This window comes from Macaca mulatta, chromosome 6, assembly GCF_049350105.2.
Source record: "Macaca mulatta isolate MMU2019108-1 chromosome 6, T2T-MMU8v2.0, whole genome shotgun sequence".
Classification (NCBI taxonomy): domain Eukaryota; kingdom Metazoa; phylum Chordata; class Mammalia; order Primates; family Cercopithecidae; genus Macaca; species Macaca mulatta.
In genome coordinates this window covers 157468675-157496392 of record NC_133411.1, presented here as the reverse complement: position 1 = coordinate 157496392, position 27718 = coordinate 157468675, and the positions used below count along the sequence as shown (strand labels likewise).

General features: G+C 38.4%; 1 protein-coding gene across 11 annotated transcripts in view; it reads left to right on the top strand.

Moving 5' to 3' along the window:
- HTR4 (5-hydroxytryptamine receptor 4) overlaps nucleotides 1-27718 on the top strand; it is a 192092-nt gene that overhangs the window by 122780 nt on the left and 41594 nt on the right. For 9 of the 11 annotated variants that reach the window (XM_028849828.2, XM_078004496.1, XM_078004491.1 and 6 more), the window contains 2 exons: nucleotides 2416-2569; nucleotides 11503-12071. In XM_028849828.2, coding sequence (XP_028705661.1) covers nucleotides 2416-2569; nucleotides 11503-12071 — 723 coding nt within the window. Of the gene's footprint in view, nucleotides 1-2415; nucleotides 2570-11502; nucleotides 12076-18448; nucleotides 25931-27718 lie in introns of those variants that run through there. The other 2 variants (XM_078004497.1, XM_078004498.1) reach the window with 2 other exon arrangements.

Sequence of the window (27718 nt, the reverse complement as noted above, 5' to 3'; positions counted from 1 at the left end):
GTCACATTGGATTCAGGATCACCCTGAAGACCTCATTTTAATTTGATTGGCTCTTATAAAACCCTGTGTCTAAATAAGGTCACATTCCAAGGTTACTGGGAGTTGGGACTTCAACATATCTTTTGGAAGAGGAATGAATCCCAGCCCTGCCAGGGGGCTGCTGCTGGGATAAAGGGCCCTCTGCTAACTTACCCACCTTGCATCCCTCTGCAGGACATTGAGTCCCAGGAGAAAGTCTAATCGGGTCACTCCTAGGCTAGAAAAGTCAGCGCCCCATCATTTGTTTTCCTAACAATACTATAGCAACAGCAAAGAGATAACTCCCGAAGGATTTGACGTGCTAATAACAAGAGAAAGGAGGAAGGATGTTAAATGAAAAGAAACTTGCCCCCTAACAGGAAATCAAGAAGGAAACAAAATTTGAAAAAAAAAAAGAGTATATTTCATCCACTTCAAATTCATCATTAATTGTATGTTAATAATAAACCTCTGATGATTATGAATATCTCTATTCAGAAAAATTTGCTACTCAGTTATAATTTGCCTTTCTTGTAAGCCAACACTATGAAGGGAATCGAGCTAATCATGATTCTTTCAACGATTGAGTTATCTTTAGTTTGATTTTGTGGCCATGTCAGAATTATAATGGAGACAATGGTTTTTCTGAGCAAGCCACTCTCCCATTCTTTGATCTGTTGTTTCTTGCACTCTGGCCCACATCTGGACACCCCACCAAGCTTGCCAGCTACAAGGAGCTCTTGGCACAATGCGGTCAGCTGCTCCTCAATGCCTTGTAGGAAAGGGGATATTTCTCCTCTCCCTGCTCCTGAGACACCTGCTCCTCATGCTCCAACACTGGGCTCTCCTCATTCCACCCTCTCTCTCAACCCATCCTACTACCACCTCTTCAAAGAATATAGCCATTGTTATGTTAGTTATGCTTTGAATTAAGAAAAGAAAAGAAGAGGTGGGAAAAATTAACAAAGTGAACTGCATAAAATGAGGGGTGTATGGGGGTGGTTCATCATTAAAAGGTATAAAACCTTAAAGAATAGACTTAGCCTCCAGGCTCTTTTTGCATTTATATTTTGTACTCTCCCAAAGAGAAATAAATGATAGATCTACTGTAGCATTCTGCCTGTTGTGAAATTCCATGTCATGCCTGGTCATGGAAGAGGTGATCTCCAAGGCCAGAATAACATGCAGGAACGGTCTAGAAGTTAGAGGCCAGACTGTTGAATGGGCAGGTTGTACCTCTGTCTGGAGGCAGGAAGAAAGCTAGTATCATAGGCAGAACATGGAATCAAAAGAGAGTGAGCAGTAAGTCCCATGAGAGAAGTCAGACCCTAATAAATGAACGTGGGGTGGTCTCATCCAGTAGATAGGAAATGATGGAGCGGGAAATATTCAAAATTTTACATTCTTAGTATCCCAGAAACAGTTAAATAGTTTATCCCAAACGTGATGCATGTCAATTCTGTTCATGATTCATTGGTCAGGACCAGTCACTTGGTTCTACCCAGCCATAAGGAGGTCAAGAAGTGTACACGTTTGGAAGGGGAAACTTAGTATCCTTAGCAAAGAGCAGTAATAACTCACACTTGTCAACATGCAAGCTCCAGGTTGTTCACCAACAGGCTCTGATTCAGGAGATCCTTGGGATCTGCATTTTAAAAAGACTTCCTCAGGTGAGTTTGATTCAGCGTGGCAGTGATGGGGGGATGGAGGGCAATCCTTGAACCACAATTTAAAAAACAAAAAACACTGACTTAGAGCTCCACTTCTATGTAGGCAGGTGATCAAGGGTAAGGGGACAAATCTGAGAGACAGTGGTTAGAGCCCAGATGTAGAGGATGCCTGGGTCACTTCAAGTTCTAATCAAATAGATTACAGTTGCCTGGACACTGAGGCCCAGAGGGCTGGGCAGAAGCTCCTCAATGCACAGGCATCGGGATAGCGTTGGAACAGTGCCAGAGATAGAAAAGACCTTCTGGTGTGTGTGGAGCTCCTCCAGATATTGGGAGATGGAGAGGACTGTGGGGCCAACTGTAGGCAATGATTCTCAGATGTGATCCAAAGCATATATTGATATTATTATTAACAGAAACTCACAGCTCAGTATATCGTATTGTATCATATAATCAATTTTCCTTTCCTCTGTTCTTTTCTCCCTTCTGTCTACCTTCTTTGTCCCTTCGTCTGCCACTTGCTCTCCTCTTTTTACCCTTTATTCTTTCTTTTCTTCTTTCCTTATTTTATTCTCTACTTCCCCTTCAACTCTTCTCCTCAATGTTTGCTCTTCTCTATCCCTTTCCCCATCCCCTCTTCCTCCCCTCTTCTCTCTCATATATTCTCCTCTCTCCCTCCCGTTCCTCCTTGCCCATTGCTATGCTCTGCCCTCTATTCTCTCTCCAGGTATTACGCCATCTGCTGCCAGCCTTTGGTCTATAGGAACAAGATGACCCCTCTGCGCATTGCATTAATGCTGGGAGGCTGCTGGGTCATCCCCACGTTTATTTCTTTTCTCCCTATAATGCAAGGCTGGAATAACATTGGCATAATTGATTTGGTGAGTATCCACACAGACCCCACTGGTTTACTGTCTGATCAACTTTGCATGGGATTCCTAAATGAATAAATAATATTAGATTGAGTATTCTAAGAATCTGATAGTGGTCTGGGTGATAATTAAAAAAAACAAAAAAAAAGTTAACACTTTTGAATGTGTACTGACAAAAATCCTCTCCTTAACCCAACTTTAGTCAGACTTTTCTAAATCCTTGTCCCATCTAGGTCTTGACTTTTGGACTTCTATGTGTGTTTTTGCATACCCCAACTTTCGCAAGAATCTTGCTAAGTTGGTTTAGCCAGAATCCCCCACCCTCAATATTTGATTGGGTTCTTCATCCTCCACCAGCTCCCAGGTGATTTATGATCACCTTGGCCTGCCTTCAGCAAGAGCCTTGCTAGGTTTTTTTTAGCCAGAATCCTCTCTTACTCCTGATGTTTCCTATTGATAATTTTCCATCCACTGACCCCCACTCACCATGTTTTCCACTCACCATAAATTTCCACTTTCGCTTGTTCTATTTCAATCTCTCTTCTACTGTAAAATCCCATCACAGTAGTCACTATAACCTATGTTGATAGTTCTGAATAAAGTCTACTTTACTGCTTTAACAAATGTCATGAATAATTTTTTCTTTAACATAGCTGTATGCCAGAGTATGCTAAATACTTTATATACAATCTTGAAAACCTCCTTGTGTGGAAAGTATAGTTATTTCTCCCATTTCTCAGATGAGAAAACCCAGGCTCACAAGCTTATGTAGGTTAAGGTTAAGTAACACGCCCAATGTCACACAGCTTGTAAATAACTGGACAAGTATTCCAAGCTTAGACTCCAGGGCCTGAGGCATGTCATTTGCCCCAAAAGGTCTTATTCCATTTTATGTGGAGAGTCTATAAGGCTGATGTACTAGTCCATTTTTACACTGCTGATAAAGACAAACCCCAGATTGGGTCATTTATAAAGAAATAGAGGCTTAATGGACCCACAGTTCCACATGCCTGGGGATGCCTCACAATCACGGTGGAAGGCAAAAGGCACCTCTTACATGGCTGCAGACAACACAGAATGAGAGCCAAGCAAAGGGGGTTTCTTATTATAAAACCATCAGATCTCGTGAGACATATTCACTACCATGAGAAAAGTATGGGAGAAACCACCCCATAATTCAATTATCTCCCACCATGTCTCTCCCACAACATGTAAGAATTATGGGAGCTACAATTCAAGATGAGATTTGGGTGGGGACACAGCCAAACCATATCAGCTGACATGGACCTGAAGAAAATATATCATGTGGGTAGAGGCTGCTGGGGAATTAAGAGACCTCCAGGCTAGAAGTTGAGAGAACTAAGCCCTGAGCCCAGCTCTGAACTGTCTCACTTGGTGAAGCACTGTGATGAGAAGATCCATTCATTCTCAATGGAGAAGAAGGTCTACCAGGGATCTAGGAGGCCATGCAACATATGCCAGGCATTATTCCAATCCTTGTGTATTGGTTCTCCAGATAAACATAACTAATGGGTGGGTGTGTGTGTCTCTCTGTGTGTGTGTGTGTGTGTGTGTGTGTGTAGAGAGACGGAGAGAGAAAGAGAGAGATACTGTAAGGGATTGGCTCATGTGATTATGGAGGTTTACCAGTACCAAGATCTGCAGTCAGCAAGCTAGAGTCCCAGGACAGCCAATAGTGTAGTTCCTGTCCAAATGCAGGGACACTGGAGCCCCAGCAGAGCCAATGTTTTAGTTTGAGTCCAAAGGCAGGAAAAAACTGATATCACAGCTTGAAGGCAGTAAGGCAGCATGAGTTCCCTGCTATTCAAGCCTTCAATGGATTGCATGAGGTTCACCTGCACTGGTGGCAGGTTACTGGTGATTGGCAGTCTACTGATTCAAATGTTAATCTCATCCAAAAATTTCCTCATAGACACACCCAGAATAATGCTTGACTAAATGTGTAGGTACCCCATGCCTGGTCAAGTTAACACATAAAATTAACCATCTCTCTGTCTAGATACTAATCTTTAAGAGTCCTCCAGCTTTGACATACTAAACTTATAATGAAGATCAAAATCTATGGTCTGGATTCATTAGCAGGGATATGTATTCCATAAGGAAGTTGTAAGGCACTTGTTTAAAATTGGTCCCAGGATACATCGAGTTGTGGGAAGGCTACTACCATCCAGAGTACCTGTACTTTTTTTATACATAATGTCTGTTCTTTAATTAAGTCACCAGACCTTGTAGGAGGCAAGACTAAATGGCCAAAACCCACAAACATAGAAAGACAACGGAAACAGTCTCATAGGCAATCTAGATAATGGAGTAATTAGACAAGGAGCATCTACCAAAAAAAAAAAGGAATTTTTGGCCTGGTATGGTGGCTCACACCTGTAATCCCAGCACTTTGGGAGGCTGAGGCGGGCAGATCTCAAGGTCAGGAGTTCAAGACCAGCCTGGCCAATATGATGAAACCCCATCTCTACTAATAATACAAAAATTAACTGGGCATGGTGGAATGCACCTTTAGTCCCAGCTACTCAGGAGACTGAGGCAGAAGAATTGCTTGAGCCCATGAGGCAGAGGTTGCAGTGAGCCAAGATTGTGCCATTGCACTCCAGCCTGGGTGACAGAGCAAGATGCAGTCTCAAAAAAAAAAAAAAAAAAAAAGGGATGAGAGAATTGAATGGAAATACTGCAACTAATAAATACACTGAAATAAATAAGTATAATGATAAATTTAATAGTAGATTTGACATATCCGAGAACACCTGTAGTAAACTGGAATTTAGATGATATCATTTTTCATAATGATAAAAATATCAATTCAAGAGGATGTTATACCATAACCTTGTAATAAAATATTGATTGAAGCACATAGAGATAAATGGATAAAATTTTATTACAGATCATTCTGATATATATGTATATATGTAGCATATCAGAATATATGTGTGTGTCCATATATATACTTTTATGTATATGTATATATATGTTACATATATATATATATAAAAAATACAGAAAAGTTCTAACATCCATATAATTAGTATTCTATTTGAAGAGAGAGAGAATGGGTAGATGTGATATTAGTAGAAATAGTGCCTAAGAATTTTCCAAAAAGATAAAAGCCATCAGTCACAGATTCAAGAAACTCCACAAAGCCCCAGCAGGTTAAATAAAGAAAAAAACTATATCTAGAAAATTCATTTTAAAAATTGCTGAAAATCAAAGACAAGTTGATAAATCTCAAAAGTAATTAGAGAAAAATAATAAATTAAATTTAACAAGGAAAAGAAGACTTACAGCTGACCATGTAATAAAATGAAAGAAGTGAGAAGACAATGGAATGACTTGGTGAAAATCTACAACTTAAAATTCCATACCCAGTGAAAATATGCTTTAAAAATTAAGATGATATTAAGACAAGATGATTTTCAGGCAAACAAAAACGAAGGGAATTTTTCCACACCAGGTTTTGTACTGTGACTAAAATGAGAATTTTTCAGTCAAAAAGAAAATAATCCCAGATAGAAGCACCATAACACAGGACAGAGCACTGGAAATGATAAATATGTGGATAGTGTAAGAGAACACTGACTATTAAAATAACAATAACATTAATGTCTTGTGGGTTTTCAAATATATGTAGGATTAAAATGCATGAAAACAATAGCATAAAAGGCAGGTGTGGGGCAGGTAAATGGAGACGGACTGTTTGGGATCTTTGCATTGCCAAGGAAATGGCAAATGTATGAAATAGATTGTAATGAGTTGTAGCCACTAAAATAAAGATAATAAAAGAATATATATTCAATAAGCTAATAGAAAGAGAGAGGTAATGTGTTAATATAAACAGGTATTATTCTGAAAATAAGCAATAAATATGGAAACAAGGAAAGAAGAAACAGAAAAGGTTAATAGGTAACAGTAAGATCATAGACAAACCTAAATGAATTTGTAATTGTATTAAATATTAAATTATTTAAAGAATAGATGCTAAAAGACAAAGTTGTCAGACTGCATCAAACAAAATACAAATATATGCTGCTTTTAAGAGAGCACCGTTAAAAATAAAGTGACAGAAAAATTGAAAATAAGATAATAGAAATACATGCACTATGCAAGTGATAATTCAAAGAAAGCTGGTGTTACTCTACTGTTATAAGTGATAGAATAAAATTTAAAGAAAGTAATATTTCTTGAGGTAGAAATATTTTATGATGATAAAAATATGAATTCAAGAGGATGATACATGATAACCTTATAATAGTCTATAAAACAAGATGCTGAATATGTACAGGAATAAAACAGCATGTTTGTGAGTATATCATATAGGTATATATTCTTCATATCTTCATGCATATGTATATTCACACTGGATGCAGATGAATCCCAAGAAGGGTAAGTGACATTGGGTTAAGCAGCTGTCTTCAGTCAAGAGCTATTTCTAGAGGTTGATGACTAAGACCTGTCAGCAGACAGTGTTCACAGTTGGTGGAAAAGTCCTTCAATCCTTAAGAAAAATACTAGTGTGTCACAGGGTCCAGTATAAATATGACGTATTCCAGGAATTGTAATGCAATCAATGTAATCCATTGCATCAGTAAAAGAAAGGGGAGAAAACCCACATGTTCATTTTGTTACTGCCAAAAATGCTTTGATAAAATTCAATACCCATTCATGATTTTTTTAAAATCTCATCAAACCAAGAATAGAAGGTAATTTCCTTAATCAAGTAGAGACTGTTGACATACAATTTATAGCAAATATCATACTTAGTAAATTATTGAAGGCTCATCCCCTAAAACTAGGAGTGCAACGAGGTGTCAATTATTCTCATTTTTATTCAAAATCAGATGGGAGGTCCTATCAAGCTCAATAAAGCAAGAGAAAGTGATATTAGGATGGGAAAGAGAAAAAATTGTAACTGCCATTATTTGCAGATCATATGAGTATTTCCTGGAGAAAATTCAAAAGGATGTAAAGATGAAATATTAGTTGACATCTAACTTAGCAAAGTTGCTGAATACACAGCCAGCTTACAATGAAAAGCCTCAACAAGTTCTGCCTATTAGCAACGATTAGGAACAAGAATTTTAACGTGGTACCATTTACAATAGAATAAAAACATAAAACACTTAGAAACAAATCTAACAAAAGATGTGTAAGACACAAAGAAAATTATAAAATTAAAAAGTATTATTGAAATATACTTAAAAAGACAAAGGGAAGGAATTACCATGTTAGTTAATTCGAAGACTTAACATTGTAAAGATGTCAGTTTCCCTTGATCATTTTACTCTCACTCCAATCAAAATTCTAGAAGATTTTTACAGAAACTGAGACATTAGTTTAATTTTTTTATGGAAATACTGAGATAAAAGATTATCCAAGAGTCTTCAAGAAAAGAAACCACAGTTCAAAGACTTTTATAACCAGATGTCTAAGAAGTTATAGAAGTATGTGCAGAGAGAGACAACTCAGAGAACAAATAGGAAATCCAAACGTGGAGCCATATGCATATACAGTCTCCTGATTTGTGACCAAGGTTACACCGCAGTGCAACTAGGAAAAGATAATCCATTCAATACATGCTGCAGGGGTCAATTGAATATCCATATCTTGTATATCATACCATACAGAAAAAAAAATTTCAGGTGGGTAGAAGAATTAACCGTAAAAACTGGTCAGGCACAGTGGCTCATGCCTGTAATCCCAGCACTTTGGGTGGCTGAGACTGGCTGATAGCTTGAGCCTAGAGTTTGAGACCAGTCTGAGCAATACAATGAAAACCTGTCTTTACAAAAAATATTTTAAAATTAACTGGGCGTGGTGGCCCACACCTGTAGTCCCAGCTACTAGGGAAGCTGAGGGGGGAGAACTGCTAGAGCCTGAGAGTCAGAGGTTGTAGTGAGCACAACTGCACTCCAGCCTGGGCAACAGAGCAAGACCCTGTTAAAAAAAAAAAAAAGACATAAAAATTAACACAATAATGATATGCTAAGTGATCATGTAAAAGAATGTCTTTACATCTCTTGACAATATCTTTGAGACCGAGTCTTACTCTGTCACCCAGGCTGGAGTGCAGTGGTGTGATCTCAGCTCACTGCAACCTCTGCCTCCTGGGTTCAAGCGATTCTAGGGCCTCAGCCACCCCAGTAGCTTGAATTACAGGTGCCTGCCACCACGCCTGGCTAATTTTTGTATTTTTAATAGAGACAGTGTTTTGCCTTGTTGGCCAGGCTGGTCTTAAACTCCTGGCCTCAAGTGATTTGCCTACCTCAGCCTCGCAAGGTGCTGGGATTACAGGTGTAAGCCACCACGCCAGGCCAGTATCTTTATACTTAGGAGTAAACGAAGATTTCAGAAACAAGATACAGAAAGCACTAACCAAAAGTATAGGTTCTTTCAGAACTTCTTTCTATCACAAGATACTAGAGTGAAAAGCCATGCCACAGAGTGATATATTTGCAACACATAAATCTGACAAAGGACATCAAGAATATAAAAGAACTATTATATTAAAAATCAATAAGAAAGAGAGTCACAAGTTAATTTTTAAAATGGGAAAATACCTGAAAAATCAATTCAAAAGAGAGGATATCGAAAGGGCAAAACAGTGATTAACATTATTAGTTTTCAGGAAATGCACAGTAAAACTGCAATAAGAAACTGAAGGGTTGTGATGAACTTAAATTTGATTCAAGTTTATTGGATTTAATTTAAAATTACAAAGAAATAGCCAGGACATAGTAAACAGGGAACAAAGATGCAGAGAACAGGGCACACTGAGAATTTGAGGCAACTTACTCGGATTGAAACTGAAGATAGAGCTGCAAGAATTGGGACTGACAAGATGTAGGCAATATTTTAACATTATGAAGGCAGTGCTCTCGTCCCATTGAAGGAACCAGAGTGCTAATCAAGAAACAGATGCAGAAACTCAGTCTCACATGCTTTCCAAAAGGAGTGATGTCAGTGCACTATAATTATGTGGATATGGATGCCCACGACACTTTTCAGTAACAAAACATAAGACAAATCCTAATCTAAACCAATGGAAAGAGTCAAAAACACATGGAGTATTTTACTTATGTAATCAAATAAACTTTACCAACATCACCAACAAATCCACAATGAGATACCACTACATACTGACAATAAATTCCAAATGTTGGTGAGCATGTGGAGTAACTGGAACTCTTCGGCTCTCTTGGTGGGAATATAAATTGATACAGTCCCTCTGGGAACCATTTGGCTGTATATACCCAAGCTATGATACAGCAATTTCAGTCCTGGGTATATACCTAAGAGAGATGAAAGCACACACACACACACACAAGCTTGTACAAGAATATTCCTAACAGTTTTATGCAAAATAGCACAAACCCAAAAATGGCTCAAATGTCTGTCAATATTGGAATATGTAATATTGTAGTTTATTCCTATAATGCAATAATATACAACAATGAAAAAGAATAAATTACTTGTACATACAATAATGTGAGTGATACAATATTAAGTTAAAGAAGATACAGATTGTGTGTTTTTATTATCTTGATACTTAGTTGGAAAACAAATTAAATTACATTATGATGATAAAGATTAGTGGCTATGTTTGGGCATATTAATGACAAGGAGAAGGCATTTGGGAGGCTGCTGGGTTGTCGATAATATTCTATAGTTTGATTTGAACAAGAATTACACAGGCATATTTACTATGTAATAATTGATTCATCTGTATATACACTTTATGTACTTTATATGTATTTTGGTTCAATAAAATATTCAAAAAAAGAAGAAGGATGGAGGATTCAGCTATGTCAAAGGTGTAGATAGCTCATTCAAAAGGAGGAATGACAACATAGAGGTCATTGATAACCTTGACCAGAGCATTTTCAGTGGAGTGATTAGGGTGAACACCTAAATGAAGTGGGTTCAGGAGAGACTGGGAGGAGAGTAAGTTGAAGCATTGAGTGTTGTCTAGGTTCTCACTCTGGTTGGGTTCCAAAGTCCCTCATGACCTTGCCCTATCCAATCTTTATATTCTTTTCTCCCATTAAAATATCTACCCTTCCTTTCCCCCAAACCCTAAGGCCCCTCTTGGCTGTTACACTAAAACACAGGCTGTTACACTATAACACAGGCTGTTACTCTGTGTTATCTAAATGAGACAAACCTTCATCAGGGAATTCAATAAGTAGAAAAATGACTCTAGAAAAGTGCCCCATGGCATTCCCCAAAAGAGCTAAGTTTAGGATGATATAGAGCAATGGTTCTCAAATATTAATGAGCTTTAGAATTATTGGAAAAAACTTGCTTAAAATGCATATATCTGAGCTTCATTGCCCAAAGATTTAGAATCAGTAGATCTTCCAGGGATGAGAGTGGAGGGGTGGCAGTAGGGAATGGACAGGAATCTGCACTTATAATATGTACTGCGGGTGACTCTAATGTTACTGATCTACAGGCATCCTGTTAAGAGACACTGGTCTGTTATGTGCAAGAAGACAGGGAAGGGAGAATAGAGGCAGAATTTCACTACTGGTTGGGTAAATGTAATAAATGATTCTGTCTCTATTTTATTTCTCTTCTGTCCTGGAGCCTTCAGCTCCTCTTGTACAGGTAAGTTCTCTGAGCCCTGGGATATGATCATGTTCCTTTTCTGTCATCAAGGTTCTTTGAGTTGTAGGCGTATAAGAAAACCAAAGCTTTGCTGATAAATTTTCTTCTTCCTTTCCTTTCCCCTTTACTCCTTTATTCTCCCATTTTCTTTCCCTGTTCTCTTCCTCTTCTTTATATCTTCCAATCCTCCATTTTCTTATGTTTCCTTTTTCTTTTCTTACACCCTTCCCCATTTTCCCCACTTTTTTTTCACTTTTTCTTTCCTTTTTACCTCCTTTCCTCATTTCCTCTCTCCATCCAACTCTCAGATAGAAAAGAGGAAGTTCAACCAGAACTCTAACTCTACGTACTGTGTCTTCATGGTCAACAAGCCCTATGCCATCACCTGCTCTGTGGTGGCCTTCTACATCCCATTTCTCCTCATGGTGCTGGCCTATTACCGCATCTATGTCACAGCTAAGGAGCATGCCCACCAGATCCAGATGTTACAACGGGCAGGAGCCTCCTCTGAGAGCAGGCCTCAGTCGGCAGACCAGCATAGCACTCACCGCATGAGGACAGAGACCAAAGCAGCCAAGACCCTGTGCATCATCATGGGCTGCTTCTGCCTCTGCTGGGCACCATTCTTTGTCACCAATATCGTGGATCCTTTCATAGACTACAGTGTCCCTGGGCAGGTGTGGACCGCTTTCCTCTGGCTCGGCTATATCAATTCCGGGTTGAACCCTTTTCTCTATGCCTTCTTGAATAAGTCTTTTAGACGTGCCTTCCTCATCATCCTCTGCTGTGATGATGAGCGCTACCGAAGACCTTCCATTCTGGGCCAGACTGTCCCTTGTTCAACCACAACCATTAACGGATCCACACATGTACTAAGGTGAGTATACTACGGGAGTTCATCAATTTGGTTGATTTATATTACTCAGAAGGGGTAATGCTCCAGTTTTCTGTTTCCAGAGGGGTTATCCCTGAAAACTGCATAGAGTTTGCCAAGATTATAAAAGCTTCTACTCTCTGGTCATGGAATACAGTAGTGGTTAAGACCTCAGGCTCTGGAGGGAGACTGACTTGAATTCGATTCAACTTCCCAGAGTTCTGTGACCTTGGGCAGGTCGTTTAAACATTATTAACCTCAATTTCATTTTTAAAAACTTAAGATAATAATCACTATATCTACATCCCAGAGTTTTTATGAGAATCAAATTAGCTAGTGTATGTGGAGTGCACGGTACAGAGCCTGACACTTAACAAGTCTTTAGTAAATGTTATCTATTATTATTTAAAGGTAGTACTTTAGAGTAGTGGTTAAAAGCATGGATTTTAAAGTAAAATAGGTTTTGTCTTGACGCTCAGTGCTCCTACTAGCCATCTGCATAGTCTCTCGTGGTTTTACTTTCCTCACCTTTAAAAAATTGTAATAATGTTAATTCTCATCTCGTGGGTTTTGTGATGAGTAGAGATAATATATTCATATAGGGCATGACATACAGTAAGCACTCACAATGGTATTAAAAATTTTATTAATATTAGGACGAATAGTAATAACGTAGTGCCTGAAAACCTAAGATGGCCATAAATAACATGATAAAGTAAAATACATACCATCATAAATATACAACAGTAATACCATGAGATATGACGGACGTATGGGCGATCTAGAATTGGGGTAGAAAGGAAAGGAAGCTGATTTGGCTTAAGAAGCTCAGGGAAGTCTTCACAGAACACAGAACAGTATTTACTAAAAATGTGAGACATGGAGGAAAAGGCAGGGAAGCCGATTCAGGCAGATAGAACAGTGCAAGGAAGGAAATGAAATATAAGAGAATACAGACAGGTCCAGTGATTTTTTTCCCCAAGGTCACATAGGTGGATGGAGGTGGGAGTGACTTTGGAGGTGAATGTTCAGTGTCTAGTTATGGTACCTCTTTCTAAACTCTGAGACTTTTCTGGTCACCCTGGGCTAGAATTGTTCTCAGCTATGCAAAGCTATGTGTGATAAGTACATTCATCCTGTAGCAAAACTGGATTGCCAATGACATTTTTTAATTTGCCCTGAGATATACAGGAATTTCTAAGGAGTAGTTCCTTCTTTGAGACAAGCATTTAATTTTTCTGATGATGATTAGTATTCAGCTGTTCTGGCAGCTGAAAATTGGGGGATATTTTCATTTGCCTGCGTAAGAAAAGAAGAAAAGAAAAATAAGAATTGCTATAAAATATAAACGCTGTGCCTCAGAGGCTGCTCAGAGCAAGAATTCCAATTTTTGCTACAAGTGTAGACAGATTTGTAGCTAAAGCCTAGCATGGTGGTGTGGTTTCAGCTGGTGGAAAGGCCCCAAAGGATACACCTAGAAACTGACATTCTCTCTTAATTATTATGCCTTCATGAGTGTCATAGAAAGAATTCAACCGTAAAGTGTGTGTACAATAACTTCTGTGTGGGTGCCAAATAGTTTTAGCTATTTAAGCTAGCAGTTGCCTAAGTACAGGCTGTTGACAACTTACAAACAGCGTATGCTCTGGTAATACATTTGCTAAGTCAGTTGTTTAGCAGTTGATGGTTTTTTTCATAGAGAGTTTGGGAGTTTCTAGGGCAGCCCAAGAAAGCCTATTTTACTAAATAAGATGTATTGTTAAAATCCTGCTGTGTCTGGTAATCTGCAGGATGACTGTAAAGCAAAGAGAGAATTTAAAGATGGCATATGGATGTACACTCCATATTTTCTTCCACAAATTTCTTTTTCTTTTTGAGACGGAGTCTCGCTCTGTCGCTCAGGCTGGAGTGCAGTGGAGCGATCTCAGATCACTCCATGCTCCACCTCTCCAGTTCACGCCATCCTCCTGCCTCAGCCTCCCAAGTAGCTGGGACTACAGGTGCCCATCACCACACCTGGCTAATTTTTTTGTATTTTTAGTAGAGACGGGGTTTCACCATGTTAGCCAGGATGGTCTCGATCTCCTGACCTCGTGATCCGCCTGCCTTGGCCTCCCAAAGTGCTGGGATTACAGTCTTCCATAAATTTCTTCATGAGGTCATGAAAAGTGCAGGAAGTTGGTCTGTGATGTCTTACTGCGGGAGTGGAGACTCTTATAAGAGTAAGGGTGGCCTATACAGAATAGTTGAAACCTGCATCCGCTAGAGGGTAAATCTTACAAAGGACAGGAATTCTGCCTATTTTATTCACTGCTATATAGCAAATACTCTTCATATTGTCTGATATGTAATAGGAACTTAAACTCTTGATGAATTAACAGACTATAAAATTAATTCTTCTGATCAATTGCTTTAACTTAACAGAACTAAGACAATTTTTGCATTTTTCTTAAAAATCCCACAAGTAGATCATCAGCAAATTCAGATGAATTCAAGAAATACAAAACCAAAAGAATGAAAATAAGTATCAGCTTTTATCCTGCTAATCCTACCCTTATTCTCAGAGACAATAGTTGACATTAGTCTGCTGATCGTTTCAATGTATTTACAAACACTCATAAAAACCATAGAAATATCATAACTCTTTCTCACTTTATGTAAATAAGATCATTTTATATGTACTTTTCTACATCTTGTTTTTTATCCTTTAACAATACATTTTGAAGATATTTTCACTGGGGAAAATATAGCTCTAACTGATTTGTTTTAGCTGTTCCATAATCTTCTGTACTAAAAATACATATTAAAATTTATTTAATTATTTGCTATTAGTGGGCATGTAAGTATTTCCAATTATTTGTCATTGCAAGCTGTACTGTTTTTAATGTTCTTGAACACATTTCTTGACGCATGTGCTAGAATTTCTTTCAGATAGCTACCAAAAATGAAATTACTGTATTGACAGGTATGCTCATTTAAAATTTTTACGTTTACAATAATATTGGCATCCTAGCACACCGTAACAATTTGCATTCTCATCTACAAGTGTGAGAGTATCGAGTATCCTCTACTCCTTCTCCTCACCAATGTTGAATATTATCAATCTTTAATATTTTCTTGATTAAAAAATATTAGATTGGTGAAAAAATAATTGCCATATCATTTAATTTGCATTACCCAGTGATTTGTCAGATTGAACCTCTTTTAAATTAGTTATATACCATTTATATTTATTCTTATATAAACTGCATCTTTATGTGTTTGGCCCTTTTTGTGACAACTTTGCTGTATTTTTCTTAGAAATTTCTGGATGTTCTTTGTTATATTCTGTATATTCATCCTGTGTCATAGAATTGGCAAATACACCTCCCCATCTCCTGCTTACTTTTTAACTTTGGTTAACTTTTGACTTACAGAAGTTTCAAATTTTGAAAAGGTATTCTTACTTGACCTCTTAGAGTTGGCCTAACTTCCTTCTTAAAATACTTCCTACATTAATTTTCCTTAATACCATACTTTCCTGGTTTTCCTGCTAACTCACCAGCAACTTTTTCCCAGTCTCTTTTAGAGGCTCTTTCTCTCTCTCTGGCCTCAAACTGTTGGAGTTCTTCAGGACTTGGCTCCTGATACTCTTCTCAGACTATGCTCTTACTTTACACATTCACTATCTATAACTTTAAATACAATCTTCATGCTGTCGGTTCTCTCTTTGATCAGTATCTCTAGGACATAACACTCCTCTGAGATCCAGAGAAAAGATCCAATTTGCTTCCTTGACAATCCCATATAGGTATCTTAAAATATGGGATTGTCATAAATCTTAGAAATCTTAATGTAATGCAACCAAAACAGAATTATTAGCTCTATACTCTTACCCCCTGTATTGGCCCATTTTATGTTGCTATAAATGAATACTTGAGGCTGGGTAATTTATAAGGAAAAGAGGTTTATTTTTCTAATGGCTCTACAGGCTGTACAAAATGGCATTAGCATTGGCTCAGCTTCTGGTGAAGCCTCAGGAAGCTTTTACTCATGGCAGAAGATGAAGGGGGTTCATACATGTCTCATGGCAAGATGGGGAGCAAGAGAGAGAAAGAGAGGAGTGAGGTGCTAGACTCTTTTTAACAACCAGATCTCATGAAAACTAATAGAGTGACAATTCACTCGTTACTGTGAGGAGGGAACCAAGTCATTCATGTGACCTCCACCCCTATGACCCAGACACCTCCCACTAGGCCCAACCTCCAACTCTGGGGATTACATTTCAACATGAGATTTGAAGGGGATGAACATCCAAACTATCTCACCCTCCAACCACAAGTTTTCTGAGTCATCCCTATCTCCATAAATGGAATAATCTTGTATCATGTTACTAAATCAAGACACTTTTCTGTGGCTCTGAGGGAGAACTAACATATTAGAGGGCAGGCTTAAGGATTTAAAAAGAAACCAATCAGCTGGTATTGAAGAGATGGAGCTAAATAAAAATAACAGTAAAATTCAACCATAGGGGCAAAATATAAATCATAAAAATGTAAGATAAATAAATTTCTAGCTGCATGTATGAAATTTAGAATTTTATAAGCATGCTTTCATTTTCCTCACCCAAGGCAAACATTTAAAAAGTACTGGACAGGTCACTAGAGACCTCCTTCCATTTTATTAATAATAATGATTATGATTATGAAACCTAACATTATTCCAGAAAAGAATGTTTGTTACTATATTTGAGAGCCCTAAATCCATCATTTGCATCTAATTTTTATGACTCAAAGAGGTAAGGTATTAGTATCCTTATCATTTTAAAGATGAGAAAATTTAGTGTTAGGGTAAGTAGCATGCCCAAAGTCACACAAGTAGTAAACAATGAAGCTGGAATTCAGACCTAACTCTTTCTGACTTCAAAACTCAGCCTGGTCCTGCCACTTAGAGTCAGAGTTAAGATTACAACTTTCCATGATAACCTTGACTTTTTGGATAAAGTTGATGAGTCATTTTTTAATCTATCAACTCTACCATTTTGTTGATATTTCTCTAGTTTGCCTACAAACCATGGAAGACTAATAACTTGTTCAAATGAAGGCATTTTCATACTCACATTTTTTAAAAGGAATTAAGCTTAGATCAGATGGGCCTATTCTTATTAACCACTTGTTGACTTCTATCTTTGGGTACCCCTTGACTATTCAAATAAAAAATCAATTTAAAAAAAGTTCATCTCAGGATTGGGATCAAACTCTTCTTCCTGTGGTTTTCAGAACATGCCTTTTTCACATTTCTTCAACTTGGGCACTTGTTCTTCTCCACTTCTGCTGGATGGCAGTGGTCTGTTTACAGCACTATTTCTCATGACATTCATACTGCTTTAGAGTATACAATTTAATTTAATTTATTTAATTAAATTGTATACTTATTTAATTCCTGTCACATCAAATATTCCTTGAGGGGAGAAACTATGGCTTCCTCTTCTCTAGGTACCGCATAGTCTTTAACACAGTATCTGTATAACAGTAGATGATCAATTGATTGATACATTTTTTGCTGATGAAATGTCTTCCTGATTCTCTTCAGATTTATGAAGGATTAAAATACTCAAAATCAAAAAATAGGTTTTGTTTGTTAAATCTTCCCTTAGATCCTAAAAGGTGCAGAGAACTTAGTCTACAAGATTCACATTGGGAAGACCCAGTTCATGACAACATTCTGATATTGTAGGGCCTCTTTCCTTTAAAGTCTTTTTGACAGAATGGAATTTTACTTTTCCAAGTTGAATTAGAAACAGCCAAGCCTGACCTGAATGGTTTAGAGTCATAGGTCTCCCAGGGTTGGTCCTATCCTTCTGGCCTTTTGATTTACATGCAATTTTATTATTAAATAAGCAAACGGGTAGCCGATGAAATAAAATATGCTTTTGAAATACATTCTTAGAGGGTTTTGGTTACTAAAATTGTACTAACTAGTGTACACAGTAGCAGAGATGTCTGCAATTGTGTCTGACTATTTTCTGTTGGACAAGTGTCTTTGGAAATATGCAACCCATGATCAAAATAGAAGTGAAGAAAGCATTTGATTGGATGATGACACCATTTGTCTAGACATATACGTTACATAGTCTTCTAAATATAGCTTCTAAACATGAATTATTATCATATAAATATTTTGGGGCAATTTTAATTTGTCTTCATGCATATATTAGAAAGAGGCAAAATGCCAGTGTGTGGAATTCTAAGAGGTTTATCAAGTGCGCAAACTCAGATTCTCAGTGAATTTGGAGCCAGCCTCTTTCTCCTTGTCTCATCCTTAATCTTGTTCTGCAGCTGTGTTTTCCCCACCCATCAATATCTGTCTTAGTCTTATGGAAATCACTTTTCCCACTCTAGGAAACCCATACTGAACATAGTGGCAGAGAAGAAAATAAACAACCTAATGATAAAACATTAGCTGCGTTCCTACTAAAGTCAGGAATAAGACAATGATGTCTTATCATCTCTCGTGGTCAACATTGTACATACAAAATCCAAAGAACGAAAGAAGAAATATTCTACATAAAAATTGGAAAAAGAGAACAAAGCTGCCATTATTTATTAATCATCTGTATGATCTATTATAATCACCTTCCAGGAAAATCCACTATAAACTGTGAAAAGTAATAAGATATTTCATAAGGATGAATGATATGAGATAACACTCAATCCTCTGTGACTTTCCTGCTCATGAGAAAAAAGCAATTAGAATGTGAATTAAGAAAAATACCACTTTGCCACTGCACTCCACTCCAGCTCAGGTGACAGGGTCAGACCCCGTCAAAAAACAAACAAATAAACAGAAGCAATAACTAAAGTTCCTTAAAGAAAATGTTTTTTAAAAGTATAAGACCTTTATTGAAAGACACTTGAAAACTTTACTGAAGAAGAGCAGATAAATTGCTAAAGGTTCATTCTGGATAGTAGAAGAGGTGACTGTAAAACCCATATTTTGCTTTTGAGGTTATAGGAAGCCCATCAGAACCCCAGGTTTGCAGATTCTGGAACTCAATTTATCGGGTTCTGAAGTTTGATTCACAGGAACCATGTACTGAGCACTTAATGCACCAGGCAGCATGCAGCAGATATAAACATGAACCACTGAAGCAAGGGATACACAAGCAAGGTATTACAGGACAGTGGACATCACTGCAGGTGTGCACAAGGTTCATCAGGAGCTGAGGGAATTGCTAACAAATCAACAGTTTCCTTGTCATCATTGGTGATGGGCATCCAGGCCCTGCTTGAACTCCTGCAATGAGAGAAGCTTCCTACCTGAGCAGCCTGCTCAAAGGTTGGGCAGCCATAGAGCTTGAAAGGTTTTCCTAATATTGAGTTGACGTTTCCATCCCTGTGGCTTCTACTCACTAACCCTCATTCTGCCTTGAGAAAGAGAAAAACAGGTTATACCTCTTACGTTAGGATAGCCCTTTATGCATATTTGGCCATAGCGTCTTTCTAAGGCTTTTGTTTTTCGGAATAAATATCCCAATTTATTTTAGTGCTTTCTGTGTATATTATTGTTGGAAATTTGGCGAGTGCAATTATATTCCCTTATTTGCAACTTTTATTTTTATTTTTCCTGGTCGTTTTTCCGTCAAAGCATGATCAGCAGACCACTCACATTAGAATCATCTGGTAGCTTAATAAAATCACTAATTCCTGGGTCCCACTCATTGAATCAGTGCAGGGCCTGTAAATGACATTTTTACTAATATGGTTGTTATGCATATTAAAGGTTTAGAGCCATAGTCCTAGACTTTTGTGGATCAGAATGGTCCAAGGTGTGCTGGCATTGATTGTGATTCAGGGCTTCAAGTTATGACACATATTAGAATTCTTAGGTTCTTATAAATCTGTTTCTTTTTTTTGAGATGGAGCCTCACACTGTCACCCAGGCTGGAGTACAGTGGTGCAATCTAGGCTCACTGCAGCCTCCGCCTCCTGAGTCCAAGCGATTCCCCTGCCTTAGCTTCCCAAGCAGCTGGGACTACAGGCACCAGCCACCACATCCGGCTAATTTTTTGTATTTTTAGTAGAGACAGGGTTTCACCATGTTGGCCAGGCTGGTCTGAAACTCCTGACCTCGTGATTCACCTGCCTCAGCCTCCCAAAGTGCTGGGATTACAGGCTTGAGCCACCACGCCCGGGCCAGAATCCCTTAAAAGATAACTTTATCTAAGTTAACTGGTATAATTAGCAGAAAATTCCTTTTGGAAGCCTGCTTCAGTTCAGTTATGCTTTAAGCCAAGTAACTCTCCCCACTTAGGAGACATGGTATGACGAGATAGTCTTGTGACCACGACAAGGTGGCAAGTGGTAGGAATAAGTCATATTAATTTGATTTGAGGTTCTTTGGGGACTTGATTATGGGGTTCTTTGTCCATTGGATAAATACCAAGGACCTTGTCAGTCTTGCTGCCTGTTGTATCCTCAGGGCCTAGTAAAGTGCCTGGAACATTGTAGGACTTGACAAGGGGATAAATAAATGTTCTGTCTCTACTCTACTGGCTTACCCTCTCTTCTGTTTAACTGTCTCCATGATTATTAGTTCAGATAACTGAGGGCAGAAAAGGGACTAGGGTGCTGACTGTAACCTTAGAGCAGAGAATTTCCCTGTAGAAAATCTGCTAAAGATTCCAGTTTTGGCTTCTTTGGTAGATAATCCCCATCCTCCTATTTCACTCCTTCTTTGTGAAAATAAAACAAAATAATTGATGTGAAATTGCTTTGCTAACTGCAAATCTCTGTCCACATGAAAGTGATAATTTTAAGAACAGACTATTTATAAATTAGGCAACACAGCAGAGATTGCATACAAAGTTTAGCTTTGGAGATGGGCTTCTCTGCTCTCACCAGGCTTAGATTTTTCCCCAGGTTCCAGGTTCAGATCTTACTCAAACCTAGAACACTTACCCAATTCCTAAGAAGTCTGAGAACTTTTTCAAGTGCTTTCCAAAGAACTTCTTGCCTATCTAACTTGGTTCTTGGCTATCATCCTCCGTTATCCACTGTCAATCCCTGCGATAAACAGGCTGTCCATTGACTTGAAATCTCTAGATCTGTATTGTCCAATAGGGTAACCACTAGCGACGCGTGACTATTTAAATTTTAATTTAACCAAAATGAAACACAACTAAAAACTCAGCTTTTTAGTCACGCTAGTTATCTTCCAAGTGTTCATTAGCCACATGTGGTGAGTGGCTATTGGCTTAGATATAAATGTAGGAAATTCTCATGATTGTGAAAAGTTTTGTTTGACCAATCAGCTCCAGAGCTATATGTGCTTCTCTCTGGAAGGAGGCAATACAACTTTCTCTCAGACTCACTAACTCTTGTTATCAGCCAACACTCAGAAACTAATCAATCAATTCTATTGGATGTGCTATATAAATCTTTAACATTTCCATGTACAACATTAGTGTATTCAGATTTCTATATGAAATCAATAGAGGAAAAAATGTAAACACAGAAAAAAAAGTGAAAATGAGTAAGAGGCAAAGAGAATGAGCTTCCCCCCAAAACACAGCAGAAGAAAAAAAAAATCTGGGTTACTGCCCCTTGTTATTTCCTTTATGAATAAAAACTATGATAACTTACAATATATTTTTTGTTAACTTGCTTATTATCTGCCTCTTCAGCCAGACTGCCAGTCTATGAGGGCAGGTACCATGTCACTTTTATTCCCTAAAATTTGCCCATGGTGCAGAAATTGCTCAATCAATATATTTGTTATATAAACAGATGTTCTTATCATACTTCATTGTTTATCTGGACTGTGTATGTGAGAATAAGTTTCCACCACTTTAAAAAATATATATTAATTCCATAACTGAAATAGTTGTTTGTTCACTGTGAAACCACTTGCCAAATTTTGACTTCAGCACATCAGAATTCCCCTTTTAAATAAAGGTTTTCATACTGTGAATTGGAAGATTTTTACCCATGGATGACGAAATGATTTAGAGTTGATTTACTTTGGATCCTCAGAGGTTTTTGCTAATGTTGTAAAGTTGTTTGACATTTAAAAGCCATCTTATGGCCTTTACCTTGAACTTTGGAGGTTACAATTGTATTCAACGTTTACCTCATTGTTTTGAGCCAAAACAGACTTAATCTGGGTAAATCAAAGATGGATGAGGATGACCTTCCTTTGTCTCCATTAACCCCTACCAGGGCAGACTACATAATTTGCTGGCCAAATGCAAAATAAAAATACAAGTCACTTGTTCAAAAGGCAGGAAAAAGTGTTCTTAAAGGTATTAAAATTTAAAGCCTTTCTTTTCTGTTCATTCACTCCCTCCCAACTTGTCTTGGTGGTTTTTTTTAACTTGTTAATTACCTTTGTTCTAGTAAAGAAATTTTTGAAATTATTAGCACCAATTTATCATTCATTTCTCATTGATACATGAATCAATTTATCATTCACTTTTACATTGCGCAATGCCCATTTCAAATGTAAATAAAAGAGCATTTAACTTGTACGTGGAATCATCAAAATTGTACAAATCATGGTAGGTAGTTCATACATACTTTTGTATTTTGCTTTTACCAGAACAGTGCAGAAAACTAACTCAACTGCTTTTCGATACATACACATTCTACTAATATTCACAAATTCAAGAATAAAGTTATTAAGAATTTCAAGATGGCAGCAGAGCATTAAACCTAGGTCTGGATTCCTGTATATGCACTGGTCACATACCCACAAAGCCGGCCTTGGTCCCCATCACAACATGAAGTAATCTCTCAGAAAACACTGTTCTTGTTTGAGATCACACCAGGAAGATAGTGAGAATAAAAACTTTAAAAGAACACCAACGGTCTCATCAAATACTCAGGATTAGAAAAGTTAGTGCTGTTTGCAAAGTGTACCTGCTTTTCAGAAATGTGTTAATCGGTTGGCCTAAGCTTCTCTCCAGGATGCCCACTTCTAGGCTAATGTGCTGAGGCTGAAACATTATCCCCTCCATTGAGACTTACTGTTCAGGAAAAGTTCCTGCTTCTGGCTTAGTGGAAGGCGACCATTGGTATGTAATCCAAGGACCATCCCACCCAGTACAGTGTCATGGCTGCAGGTGCTGGAATCTGGCCCACCTGGGTTTCAGTCCTGTCTGAGATCTACCATTTAGTGCCAATATGACCTTAAGCATTTGACCAAACATCTCCAAGTTTTTTTTCTTCATCTGTAAAGTGGACATAATATTAGAACCCATTTCATGGGACTTTTGTTAAGGTTAAATATGATAACATCTCTTCAGGGATATGCCAGTTCCTATTACACAGAAAGCACTCAGTGAATGGAAACTGCTACATTGTTATCACAAGTATTTGCATAGCATCATCCATATCTTGGTAAAACATCTTCCTCCAGGTCCCCAGTTATTTTCTCAGCTTCCTGATAAGAATTTCTTAAGAAATGAGTCAATAAAAATCTCCATGTTCTAAACACTGCTCCTGAAACAAGGAAGATAGAGCTCCTCGACTAGAAGGAAAGCCAGAAATAAATTAATCACGCTGTTTATAAATAATGATTTAAGCAACATGAGACAAGACTTGTTTCCTGGGTACATCATGCCCTGTGCTGAACAGTTGGGGCTGTTATTTTGAATATGCCTTCTGGATTTTAAATTACCTGTAGGCATTTCTTTGACCCAGCATAAAATATACCAGCCATGTCAAACAAGTCGGGCACATTCTGTGTGTTTGTTTTCCCCCTTTTGCTCCATAGGTGCACCCACTGTCAGGGTGTCGGGGTTTTGTGTACCAGCCCTCAGAGATCGGCACTCACAATAAAGAAGGATTATGCATGCCACCCTGGAGGGCAAGCCCCCAAGCAACGCTCAGCTCCACAAATGCCCATCATGGTTTTTTTGAGGTCAACGATAGAGGCAGTGTGATGTGGTGACCTGGCCCTCAACCCTGGCTGCACAGTACAGCTACGGGGGACTCTTAAGCAGTAACTGAGCCTGAGCTTCACTTGTAGAGATTCTATTTTAATTGGTCTGGTTGGGAACCAGAAGTCCATTTATTTTAGGAGCTTGGGTGTGCAGCAGGGTTGACAACCACTGGTGTCCTGGAAAGAGCAGGAGGCCTGTCTTCTAGTCCCTTTGTGATCATTATGAGGTCATTATCTCTCCCAATACCAATAAAAATGAGGAAGTTGAATTAGATAATGCTTTAAGTTTAGATCTAGCTGCATGTCTTAGATCACTGAGATTGTGTGGGTTTAAACCAGTAGTTCTTTATCAGGAAATATCTCGTTTTACCAGGGAACATTTGGCAATATCTGGAGGCATTTTTGGTTGTCACAACGTGGGAATACTATTGGTAATAGTGGGTTGAGGCCAAGGATACTGCTAATCATCCAACAATGCATGGAACACCCCAGAGCAAAGAATTATCTGGCCCCAGATTTCCAGATAGTGCCGAGGTTAAGAAACCCTGCTTTAAACCAGTCCTCTGAGCTTTACAACAGAGAACCTCCTTGCCAAGGACAGCAGGAGAGGTCTTTCAACAATGCCAGGAGGTTCAGCCCCTGCACCACTTGCCTCCTTTTAATCCTCATACATTCTTAAGGCAAGACCAAAAAGGAAGCCCTGTAGAAGGCAACTGATATGGTTTCTAGGAGGAAAGGTCCTGAACTTCTGTGGTTAGAGTGCCGGCAGTAACCTTGCAGATAGGCCCTTTCCACAAGGCAGGCTCTAAGAGCTTGTTCTCTTACAGCACGTACTTGGCGAGGACACAGACCTCCCAATTTAGTCAGAGCAGCTGTTCGGAAGAAATCTCCTCCAAAGCACACTGAGATACCCACTGGAAAACCATATTCCCATGTAAATCTGTGTTTAGTCCATGGTGCAATGGTGCAGGTACCTGGTCCATGGAAATGATAAAAGCTTCATCTTGTACTGGGAATTGACAAGCTGGAGTATGTTCAGAAGAGGGTAAATGCCATGATTTTCTTTACGGAATTTATGACATATAAATAACAGTAGAAGGAACTGGGGATGCTGAACTTAGAGCAAAGAGGCTTTAGGTCATAATTATCATTTTTATATATTTAAAGGGCTGTTAGAGGAAACAGGAATTCGACTTCTTCTGCATAATGTGAGGGAGAGAGGTAAGAAACAAAGGATTGAGGTTATAAGAACATGTATTTCATCACAAAATGGAATGGATTGCCTTACTAGGGGGTTCCTAGTAAAGCTGAAGGAAAAAAATTGGGTGACCATCAGTCAATTAAAAGTGTTGACTGGGCTGGGCGCGGTGGCTCAAGCCTGTAATCCCAGCACTTTCGGAGGCCGAGGTCAGGAGATTGAGACCATCCTGGCTAACACAGTGAAACCCTGTCTCTACTAAAAAATACAAAAAACTAGCCGGGCGAGGTGGCGGGCGCCTGTAGTCCCAGCTACTCGGGAGGCTGAGGCAGGAGAATGGGGCAAACCCGGGAGGCGGAGCTTGCAGTGAGCCGAGATCCGGCCACTGCACTCCAGCCTGGGCGACAGAGCGAGACTCCGTCTCAAAAAAAAAAAAAAAAAAAAAAAGTGTCAACTGACTGAATATCAGTAACTGGAAGAACCGAATGATCATTAGTCAACATTTCTGGGGAAGAGGTGAGTAGATGGAATAACATATTCTCAGCCCCTTTTTTGTGATTCTGTGAGTTATAAAATCATGGGCATTATCCCACAGTGCAGTTAAGTGTAGGGGAGAGCAAACTCTACTTCAGCCAGTGTTACATTTTGTTGGGTTGAAGATGGAGGACTTCTGGAAATATTACTAGTGAGAAGAGATATGTCAGAGATGATATTGTCAATTTTAGGGGGCCATTCTGCTTTCCTTTACTGAATCTTTGGCAGTCTGGAGTTGGTAGAAAATGTAGACATTTCCAAAGGAAAAATATCTCTGTAGATGCTCAGTGGTTCAGTGGTAAATAGCTAATTTGATGCCTGCAATTGCATTTGGAAAAAATATTGAATATATTTACTGATCAGGATATACATACATACACACACACACACACACACACACACATTCTTTGAAGCTTTAATATGAAACAAATTGTTGTTTAAAGATTTGCAAGAAGAAGTGGCTCTGGGCTGGAATTAAGGATACATCTTCTCATTCAGTTTTTTATGATACTTCCTTTTTCATACAGAGACAGTTAGGATCAGGACTTCAGGCTCTGGAAAGAAAAAGACAGAATCCCAATGTAGGAGGAACCAGGTTTCTGATGCAGTGGTTTAGTGATACAGTTAAAAGCACAGGAATTGGTATTTGATGGGCCTCAGTTTGATTTTTGGTCCTGCCACTTTGAAGCTGTGTGATCTTGCGTTAGTCAACCTCTTGGTGCCTTGGTTTTTTCCTGTGCAAAATGGGAGCACAAGTGGTTCTTGCCTGATCAGACTGTTGCAAGACTTATGTGAGATAGATACTGTACCTGTACCCGGAACACAGTAAGTCATTTAAGTCATTAATAAATAATGACATTCTTTTTATAATCACCACCATCTTATTGGGCAAAATGGCAGGAATAGTGGTTGGTAGGACAGGATTCTGATTTCTGGAACTCTGGTTCATTATCGGAACAGAGTGTGAAGGGAAATGGTGTGGTGTCAAAATCACCATAAAGCCCTCTGATGAGAAACAGGATTGTTCCTGAGCAGTAGGTTCAGGAGGAGGAGGAAAAACACTTCAGCTGCAAGGATAGGTGAGCTGTGAGAAAAGGAATGATGCAGAGTTCTAGCTGCTTTCCTACTGGAAGTCCTGTGAGGTCATCTGCTAGCCCTGAGCAAGAAGACCCAATGAATGTCTCTGGTTATATAAACAAACAGCTGAGTACGTTCTGCTTATATTCAACCAAAGAGCCAAGAATCTACTTTTCAAAACATTGTTTCTGAATTGTCTTTTCTTATATCCATGCCTGTTTCAGGTTATTTTTAACAGGATTCTTAGAAAGATGTCACAGTTAGAATTGCTTTTGGATAGTTTTTTATTCTCAAAGAAATTAGCGAGTTCGTATTTTGATAAACCTGACAAACAAATACATTTGGCATCTGCTCAAGTTCTTTTTATCCTTTTCTGACTTTAGTTTTCTTCGCTGGCTGATAAAATTTAATTGCTTCCTCCATGTGTAAATTGGGATTGCCTGCTTTGAGTTTCTGACTTTAAGGAAAGGAGTGTCTGTATATGTGTACACACACGTACACACACATATGTATGAATATATACACAGACACGTATATAGATATGAATTATTGTCATATATAATAACTAGTTGCTTTAGGAATACTTTGGCTTTTTGGTTCACACTTCACCATCTTTATAGTCATCATCATCTTATCTTAGGAGCTACCATTTATTGAGCATCAGTTTATATGCCAGGCATTGAGCTCGGTGCATTGTATATGACATCTCATTGGGTCATCTCATTTACTCTATGGAGCACATATTATTGTCTTCATTTTACTGATGGGAAAACTGTAACTCAGAGAGATTAAGTAACTTGGCTAAGATCCCACAACTGGTGATGTCAGGGCCAGGATTCTAGTAATTTCCACATCCCTTTGTTGTTAACCACTAAACTGTGCTCCTTGATAGCTAACTCAAAACTCTTGTAAAAATTCA